Here is a 10,800-nt window from a genome sequence, read left to right on the forward strand (position 1 = left end):
GAGTAATGTGTTGGAAGTTTTACATTTACTAAAAATAAAATAAAATTATAATATATAAGTGAAGTGCAAACCTCATCTTACAATTTAATTTGTAGAATTGAATTAGACTTAAATCTATACAAGGAGAATGCATTAAAAAAAAGGAGAGGTGAACGAGATCACCGTAGTGACCTAACCCTGTTGACGAAATATGCTTCTGATACAGTTTATCTTGTATAAAGTTTTTGATATGCCTTTGTCTCCTTACCGACCAGCCGTTTGTTTCTCACCTACATTATGTGCACCCACAATCACATTATTTTCTCATGTATATCATTTCTAATTCTTCTTATTAAACTTTGTTATGATAGATTTTCTGGATAAGATCGATTTATTCTGCAACACACAACATTCAATAATTATATTTTCATCACATTAATTTTTTAGTTTCAATTCTTTTATTCCTTCAAGAAAGATACATATTGTGCATATAATGTTCTGTATCTCAAAAAGGAAAGGTGATAACGAAGGTAGCATTTCACAAATTAACCTTGTAATATATTTAGCTCTTCTTTTCCCTCTTTGGTTTTTACAAATTGTTTTCAGCCTTTAAATGGTGTTACTCAAGTTATGTGAAAATTTATAATAGAACATTTTGTTCTATTGTCTAACTTGCCGTCGAAAACTTTGATTACAAAAACTCTATTTTTTTTTTCTTTTCATTTAGACTAATGTAAGTTGGTTAAATTTCTCTCATAACTATTAAATTTAGAGTAGTTATCAATTCGACCAAGATATCGAGTTAAAGTGACCATACAGGTAATAGATATTTATCCACTAATAATATTTATTGTATTTATAGAAGGTATGAGATGAACTAGATTCTCGTCAATTGGGCAAAACATTTTACATCCAATCCAAAATATTATTGAATCTTTCGAGAAAGATGTATTAGGAAAATGTAATCTCAACTAGACATACAAGTCCAATTATATAAAGAATTAATATTAATTTTAATTTAATTATACAGTATCCAACTTCCTTATAATCTTATATTTGATTTCTGAATCATAAATAACTTCCACTCTTAAATAAATCATTTAGTCTCAATATTTTACAAAATGTGTAATTTTGATCCTATTAAATTTTAATTATAAATTCAGTCTTTTAGTTTAGTAAAATTTATGCAGTCTTCGTAACTTGTGTTGGGCCAAAGCGAACCATTATATGAAGATTGACTGTGAAACCCAACATGGAAGAAATGAACAATGAGAGAGAGAGAGAGTACAATAAATAATATGATGGAGAAAAGATAACAAAAATCATATTAGAATAAAGATTATATGCATTTGAAAATCCAATTGAATCACAAGATGGTTTAATTTTACAAATTATTTTTTTAATTAGATAACAGGTGTGTATTGTTATTATTAGTCCATAATATTGAGGTTGTGAGGCATGAGAAGTGGTTGTGTTGGGAAAGTCATGGGTCTATCGGTTTGCTTGGTGCTGCTATTATAAATAGGAGATATTAAGAAATTGGGAAGAGAATCTTTCTGTGTGTTTTCCAGTGGTTAAGTTGGTGCGATGAAGGAAGCGGTGTAGGACGAAAAATCTCACGTGCATAGGTCTGTAGCTTTTTGTTTGTGTGGACTATCAATCCACTTTTAAGATTTCAACCCAAAAGGGAAATTCTTCTTCTTAAGCTCATCATCATAAAAAGGTTACTTTGTTTCCACCATTACCACTACCCCTGCTTTAGCCTTTGCTAAAACCATCATCCAATCATTCTCTCTCTCTTTACAACCACACTTTCCCACTTTAACAACAACAATGGCCCTAGAGGCCGTGGTTTTCCCGCAAGATCCATTCACTTACCCTTGCAACAAAGACTACTTCTACTCGCTGTTGCACAACAATCTTCAAGAAGCAGAAAACAAAGCCTTTCTAGGCATCATCACCAACAACATAGACCACACTCTGCATGCAAATTGGGATTCTTCTTCTCCTTCCGCTTTGCAAAATATCAAAGACCAATGGGACTCACACTCCTCCCCTGAACCCTGCACCGTCGATCAATCTCTCCCCGCCGCCTTTCCTCCTCCTCCTCCTCCCTCCGAACCCACTCCCGGCCGCCGCAAACGCCGCCGCACCAAGAGCACCAAGAACAAGGAGGAGATCGAGAATCAAAGAATGACCCACATTGCAGTTGAACGCAATCGAAGAAAACAGATGAACGAGTACCTCGCCGTTCTAAGATCCCTGATGCCACCCTCTTATGTCCAAAGGGTTAGTCTAAATAAATTCCACTTCTTTCATCTTTTCGAATTACAAATCTAAATTGTAAATTTTGATTGAGCAGTCTCAGAGACGTTGGACACGAGTACACGTGTTTGGTTTGTTTTACAGTTTGTTGTTTTTTTAAACCTTAAATTAACCCGAGCTAATTTTCGGAAATGTTACATTACAGGGTGATCAAGCATCTATTATTGGTGGAGCCATTAACTTCGTGAAGGAGCTGGAGCAGCTTCTGCAGTGCATGAAGGGGCAGCAGAGAACGAAGGAAAATGGCGGTGGCTTCTCTGACTCGTCATCACCCTTTGCCGAGTTCTTCATGTTCCCTCAGTATTCGACACGTGCGACACAGAACGGCAGAGGGTACCCTAGCACGTGCGAAGCACGGAGCCATTCATGGGCCGTGGCAGACATAGAAGTGACCCTTGTGGATGGCCATGCCAACATAAAGATACTCTCGAAGAAACAAGCGGGTTTGCTTCTGAAGATGGTTGTTGGCCTTCAAACTCTCGCCTTCACCATTCTCCACCTTAACGTTACCACTGTCGACGATATGGTCCTCACCTCGGTTAGTGTTAAGGTTGGTTTTTTTCTTTCTTTCTGCTACCTACCTATCTAGATTTGCAGTTTCTTTTTTTCTCTTTCTTTTCCAATTTTGATGCAAAACGTACACTCATTCCTTTTTCCAGCACCCCATTTTTATGTTTGTCATTTTCTCTTCTTGAAAATTTCTATGATACCTTGATAAATTCAAAGAGCTTCGGTACAACTACCAATTTCAGGAATGGTGACACCGGTTTCTGTTAAATGAATTCAAAGTCGTGTCGTCTGTTTTTCGTTAAACAGGACATTGATCTAAAAACTAAAGAACTGTTAGACAAGGGAATGTTAGCATTTTTTTTGTCTGTTTTTTTTTAATGAATAGAAGTTGTATTTTTCTGATTTGTTGTGTTATTTAATGGTGGAACAGGTAGAGGAAGGGTGTCAGATGAACACAGTGGAAGAAATTGCAGGTGCGGTGCATGAATTATCCCGCAGGATTCAGGAGGAAGGCGTTTTGAGGTGATGATTATTAAACATGGAAATGGTAAAAGGGTAGCTAATGCAGGTTGTTTTATGAATAATAGTGCAAACCTAAACCTTGGTGAAATGCGTTGGAGTTTGCAGAGTGACCCGTGAAGAAATATAGCAGAAGGGATAGCGTTGTTGTACATGCATCAGTGTGAAGGTCATAAATAAGCTAGGAGATGCTAATTAAAGCATAGGTTTCTCACTCTTTTCTCATTTCATATTTTTTTCCTCTTTAATGTCATTCTCCCACCTTCAAGAACTTGGGCAAAGAAGGGAAAAGGGGGTTGGAAACGACAAGCAATTTATGCCGTGGAGGCCCCTCAGAGAAGTGTGTGTGAATTATTAGCGTTATTTTTAGAGCATGAGCATCGTTAATTTGCTTGGAATGTCTGTGGACCTCTTTGCAATTATTTTGCACTGTAGAAGATTTGGATATTAAATAATGAATAATATTCCGTGATGGGAGTTGAAAACACGCATTTGAAGAGGGGAAAACAAAAGGAATGATATGCCTAAAAAAGAAGGAATGGAAGTTCATCACGATGCAGTGTACCTAGAAATAAAAGATGAAGATCTACGGTGGAAATTATAGGCATCTACCATTATTAGTATACGCGCCTAGTGTATAATTGTATACCATGATTTTCGTTGTCCTTCTTTCCACCAAACCCGATATGAGATCACTCTTCTAAAAATTGACCTTTCCATCGCGTGTTTGACTCTACGGATCACACAAGACATGGCATCAGTGATATGTAAAGATCATGTTCTCGCTCATCACAATACGTATACTAAACAAACCTCTCCACTTTTGCTATTTCTTACCATAACATTTCATTTTTTTTTAAATTAATAATACATCACTTAATTTGTAAAATAAATTCTGTATAATTTCTTCAAATTTTATAATTTAGTTTATGACCAAAAATAATGACTGACATAGATCTTATAAATACGTCAAAAGTGAGTGCTTCTCTTCTAACATAGTTTTTTTCTTCGTACAAAAGTAGCGTAACTAAAATCAGAATATGTATCAGTACTCTTTTTAAAATGTCAAACATTATACTATAATCCACAAATCACGGGTGCTTGTCATGTAAAAGAATGTTATTAATTAGAGATTAAATATATTTTTTTTACTGTATAAAAATTAAGTAGATGGCTTATGAAGTACAAGAACTGAAATTACAATTGTTCAAATGTAAACAAATTCCTTTAACAAATTATGGCCAAAGTCAGGCTTCTTTTTGTTTAGATTTGACAAGTCTTTCTGGGAGTGAGTTTGTGTGTTTGTTTTGTTTTCGTATTTAAAGACTTACTAGTTTTAAACTTACGTCTATTTAAAGAATGTTGTTTATTTTTTGTTTTCTTTATTTTAGTAAATCTATATTATATCAAAAGATATTTAGAGGTTGAGAGAAAAATAATAATACTTTTAGATTTATAATTAATTTTTGAATAGAATCAATGTGAAAAATTATTTATAAGTTTAGAAAGTTAATATATATATAGAAATATAAAAAGAAATTTTTTTAAAATACTAAAGATCTAACATGTGAAGAAAATATAGAATAAACTCTATAAAAATAAAGAATATAATACGTAAAAATACTGAGTATATTTACTTATTAGTTTGATGTGTATTGTTAAACTCATATAATCAATGCATTGACATATTCATTTAATATCTAATGCTAGATTTGTCTAATCACTATATAAACACACTCATCTAATGTACATTGCTATATTCATCTAATGTATATGGACAAACGTTAAATTGACGTTTATTGTCTCTAAACAAACGTTAATTAACATATATTCAATTTATAATCGACGTTAATTGACATCTATTGCAAGGACAAAATATGTCAATTTGTTTTTTTTTTTTTCGATTTTACGCCACTATTTTCCTCAAGTGAGCCCATTGAAAATCAATATACAATACAAGATAAACTTACAAAAAAAATTCAAAATTTTCTAAGTACTTTGGGTACCCCAAATAAAACTATAAAGTATGAAAAAATTGGGGAAATATACTATGAAAAAAAAATACCTTAAATGATGAATTTTTGAAAATTCTAGAATCCTAATCCTCTTCAGGAATTGGCCAAATGTGTTCACCATCCTATTTCCAACAACTTTTATTTTTGAAGTGTCTCCATCTAAGGTCTATAGCAAAAATTATGACTTTTTGAAGTTTTTCACCACCACAACTCTGAATCTAAGACCAATATGTAATATATGAACACTATATATTTTACAAAACCTTAAAAATGGAAAAGAAGATGAGAGAGAACCAACCCTTGTAAAATACAATTAGAGAGAACGAAAACTCAAGGTCAAACGACCACTATAACATTAACATGGAGTGAAATAGGTTGAAGATGAATCTTCATGGGTTATGAATCTCTAGAGCTCCATGGATTATGAAGCTTCATCGTTGGGAAAGCTTTCACGCAAACGAGAAAGAGAAAGAATAGTGAAGAGATTTTGACCAAATGGTCTCACACTATTTCTTTATGCTTTCAAAATGAGTTTGACATCAAATAGGTTGTAGCTAACATCATAAAGCCTTTTGACATTAGTTTTAGGACATGCCAACATCAATTAATGTATGTTACAAAGGGGGCTAACGTCAAATCTGATTTTGACATATGTTACAATAGGGGACAATGTCATTTTTGTGATTTTGATTGCAAAAATGTCACCAGTCATTTTTCACGTTGGTTTTTCCCAATTCTAACGTCTAATGAGTGACGTTATAAGGATTTTTTGTGTTAATGTATGGAACTGAGCTATATTGTAAGACTTGGTATCCCTATTTTGATCTATTATGTTAAGTTATTTTACAAATATTATTTTATGAATAGTTCTCTAATTTTATTAATATACGTTCAAATTTATTCTATCACGTCAATCAAATCAAATATAAAAGTTTCTCTTTTCTTTTCATTATATTTCTCTTAATTCAAATAATCTCACTTTTTATTTTTTTTTCTTCATTTTTTTTATTTTTCATTCACTTTAATTCACTCCTTAATCTAAACGCACCTACAAGTGATTATTATATTTTAATTTTTTTAATTTTGAATATTAACTCAATTTTAAAATAAAGAACTTACATTAGAAATAATGATGGAATATTAACTCAATTTAAAATAAAGAACTTGCATTAAAAATAATGATTGTATTTTCTTAACATAATTTCACTGCATATTTATATATTGGCTTGAACTTGCTTGTGTTCTTCTCTTTATCACCTTGTGGTTCTGTTTTTTTACTTTTTCCATTATTTTCTATGACAAACACCTCAAGTTGAGATGAAAAACTTTCTACCTTCCCTTTCAACTCTTCATTAAGAGCACCTATCTTTGCCATCTGAAAAGAAATAATGTCATTAGGAGTTGAGTTTTTAATGAAACTCGAAATATCTCTCAAGACTCCGATAGAGTGTTTAGTAGCTATAGTCTCAAAATTTCACAATCAAAATTGATACCTATTCTTAACACCTAGCCTAAAAGCTATTGAAACTCATTTAAATGATTTGAAAGAGAAGAACTCTCCTTGTACCTCAAATCCATCAACTAATACCACACACTTGTTAGTGTTAAAGTCTCATTCTTCATTAGACATAGAATCCGACTTTTGCATAACAAAAACGAGAAGATGCAATTGCTTCACAAAACAACTAGTCTTTCACCTTGGTCTTATAGAAATGATAATTTGTACCATTTAAATCTCCAATGAGATATGAATTTAACCCACATAAGGAAGTAACACCACTTCCAACCAATTCACTAGTGCAGCCAGGGGAAATGACAATGGTTATTTTCTCCCATAGGCAATGGTTCCTGAACCGAGGCATATACAGGCGAGACAAAAACTCTACCCCTTTTTGCCTCGATTGTGAACCGAGGAAAAAAAGGGTAGCATTTTGCCTCGATTCTTCGGTAACCGAAGCAGTAGGGTTTTTGTTTTTTTATTTTTTTTCGAAGGACTTTACGTCTCGGTTCCTTTTGAACCAAGGCAGTATGTCGTCCTCTACTGCCTCGGTTGGGACCTGAACCGAGGCAGTAGAGTTTTTTTTAATTTTTTTTTCTTTTTACGCCGACTTTATGCCTCGGTTGTGGCATGAACCGATGTCATAGAGGGATTTCTACCTCGGTTGTGGTCACAACCGAGGAATATTCCCCTGTTTTTTTAAGAAGAGGTCTATGTCTACAACATTCCCAACTGCAGAAACAGACCTACACATAATTTTATAGCCAGAATAGGCCAAAACAATCTAGAAGCATATATTTTCAATAAAAATTATATTAAAACATAAATGCATTCAATGTAATCATAAATCAACTTCTTAGAACCATAAATCAATTCAATGTAATCATAAATCAACTTTGAAAAATCAATCCAATGTACAAAGTTAAATTAATAATAATGTACAAAAGCATAAAACAACTTAAAAACATACACTAGTACAAAAACAAGGTATAACGTCACACGTTTGACGTCCAACCATTGAAAAGCAAACGTTAAAAATGATCGGTGACATTTTTGTAAATAAATACAAACGTCGTTTAGAACTGTAACTCGACGTCTATTTGTTATAAGACGTCGAATATTGAGATGTTCGACGTCCTATTGGATAAATTTTGCAAAAATGTTTGGCGTGAAGGTGAAAATATACCCTAGCGTTAGACGTCAAAAGGTTATAAAACGTCAAATGCCCTAGCGTTAGACATCAAAATGTTAGTGAATTAAATAAAAATTTGAGCGGGAGATTGAAAATTCATTCCCTTTATCTTAGCGCGCGAGATCCTTTTCTCTGCTCAAACATTTCTTGAACGAAGTTTGACGGTCATCACATGTAATCTTTCCTTCATTTGATACAAATGTAGGTTAATTAACTACTTTAGGTATGATTTTCGTTTGTTTTGACTGATTATTTTCGTGTTCTTGTCCTTCATAGGCGCATTTTGCTTTCTCTCTCACGGGTGGCAACACTTTATTCCGACAAACCCATCTTTTGAAAGTTAGTTTGAAGAACTTATTTGTTAAACTCGTTTCTTGTTGTTGTTTGATTGAACTTGTTTGATGTGGTTGTTTGGTTGAACTTGTTTGTTGTTATTTGGTTGAACTTGTTTGTTGTTATTTGGTTGAACTTGTTTGTTGTTGATACAACACTGCACGTTCATAATTCGTACTTTATAAAATACCAAAAACTGAAATTTGTTGTTTTTATATTTTTCAGGTCTTCGTAGAGTTGTAAAAAAGTATCACAAAGGATCACAATTAATTAAAAAAAATAAAAAAATTGATTAACGTCATATATTAACAAAATTTGACGTTAATTAAGGTAACGTCGAATTTTTTAAATTCGACATAATTTAACGTCTCCTAATATGACGTCAGCCTTAATTTCGACGTGAAAGGCTAAAAAACACCGACGTTATACGATATTTTTGTACTAGTGATAAACTTATAACTTACTATATCCTAATATCTACTACATACTATTATATAGTTGAATTACATATTTAGTCAGTGTTTTCCTCATGAGTTTAAGTAACTTCTCTGGAATTGAAGTAGTCATATTGAATCTCTGCATAAAACACGATGATTTCAATTAGTGTATATGAAATCTAAACTATAGAGAAAATAAAATTAAAACCTAAATATTACCGTTTCCCATCCACTGGTGTAACATGCATGAATAGTGGTCATCATCCAATACATGACGTAGTAACCACACTCATATGATCCATTTTTTTTATTACACTACAATATGTCATCATAACTATAAAATGTTAAGTAAAATCATTTGGAAGGGTACAAAATATAACAAAGTATGGACTAAAATACCAAACCTTAAGGGGAACCCATGCAAGCTTTTTAGCTGCATCAGTAGATCTCCCAAACAATATCATATGTGTTGCAAGGGAACTATTAAAAAAATGGCTTTAGCATACATTTATATAAGAAAGAAAGTTGAAACATTGAGATTCTTACCAATCTACTACATGTCTAAGATGGCTTGGAGGAGACTTGTGCAATGAACAAAATCAGACAATAGTGTTCTCTGGTATGGAGATCACAAGTAGTTGCCAATGACGCCTGAAATTGGTAATAACTTAATTGTCATATACCAAAATCCATAAACGAAACTTTAACGTTAACAAACTTCACTTACCCAAGTATATAAGGGAGAAAATATATGTCCTTCCCCATTTCAAAGCAGGTGGTGACGTATGTTTGGATTTCATCAAATTTATTTCTTTCATGAGTCATATAGGGGTCAATGAACCCATATACATCATTGAACCCCATCTTGTTACTGACACCAAACATATACCTGAAATGAATGATATGATATAAGTAACTTGATAAAAACAAATTAGGGTTAAATATGTTTTTAGTCCCTCAACTATCAAGTGATTTTAAATTTAGTCCCTCTTTCAAACTTTGGTACACTTTGATCCTTGTCCTTAAGGAAACTATAAATTTTCGTCCTCCAAAACTAACGCCGTTAAAATTAGGCTAAGGTGGCTAACGGTGTGCCACGTTGTAATCTTGGAAACTCTCACTCTCTCCACAACCATCACCACCTCAGCTTCTTTTTATTCTGAAGGTCATGAATGTGCCTCCAGAATCCCTCGACAAATCGCCTTCCTCCGATGCTCCCCCTCCTCCGACGCTGCCTCCATCTCCGACTTAGCCCTCCCCTATTGTGGATGACCGACCTCCCTCCGCCGTCCCCGCCGTCGCATTACCAGCTCTGTCGAAGAGACCGCATAGATGACAGGGATTTCGATCGCTCTCCCAACCACCATGGCGATTACTATGAGCGCAATGCGTCGCCGCCTTGAGACAGAGACCGGGACAGGGACAGGGATTTCAATCGCTGACGTAGCTCGAGCCCTAAAAAATGAAGTCAATTGTTCCTTGTGTTAACTGCTATTTGGTTCAAAAATAACCTTTTGTGAAAAGTGTTATGAATCAATTTTTAACTAACGACAGTGATAGGTGTATGATTGTCGTGAATAAGGTTTTAAAGTGTGGTTGCGATCATGGTTTCGTCAAATATTGTGGGAAATTTTGGTTGTGAAGATTCCAAAAACCTTGATGTTTGGCTAAAATTGAGGTCGTCAACTATTTCTTGGAACCTTGAATATGAGAAATGGGTATTTAAAAGAGAAATGTTTCTGCTGACAAAAACTTTTACTAGAAGGATCATCAACCATCTCATAAGTCTTCGCCAAGAAAGGGGCCAGGGAACATGAACTACCCAGTACCTCATCCATCACTCAAACCAAACTTCAATCAACCCCACTAAAAAATCTCAGCCTCCCAAATTCAAAACCCAAACAAAAAACCAAACTCCAAACTTTCAAAAGAGTCAACCCTAAATCCCCAATGGGACATTCCATAGAACCTCCCACCAAAAAATAACCTTTT

The 10,800-nt window shown here is 33.7% G+C and overlaps 1 protein-coding gene across 1 annotated transcript; it reads left to right on the plus strand.

Annotated features, from left to right (window-relative positions):
• Positions 1–1,533: 1,533 nt before the first annotated feature.
• On the plus strand, positions 1,534–3,820 carry LOC124833065 (transcription factor bHLH96-like). Its single transcript, XM_047307439.2, has 3 exons — positions 1,534–2,268; positions 2,450–2,854; positions 3,245–3,820. Exons 1-3 carry the CDS (start codon positions 1,813–1,815, stop codon positions 3,338–3,340), a joined length of 957 nt encoding a protein of 318 aa, XP_047163395.1. The 5' UTR covers positions 1,534–1,812; the 3' UTR covers positions 3,341–3,820.
• Positions 3,821–10,800: the final 6,980 nt, after the last annotated feature.

This window comes from Vigna umbellata, chromosome 1 (assembly GCF_029865625.1).
Source record: "Vigna umbellata cultivar VRB3 chromosome 1, Vumbellata_1.0, whole genome shotgun sequence".
In the NCBI taxonomy this organism is placed as follows: Eukaryota; Viridiplantae; Streptophyta; class Magnoliopsida; order Fabales; family Fabaceae; genus Vigna; species Vigna umbellata.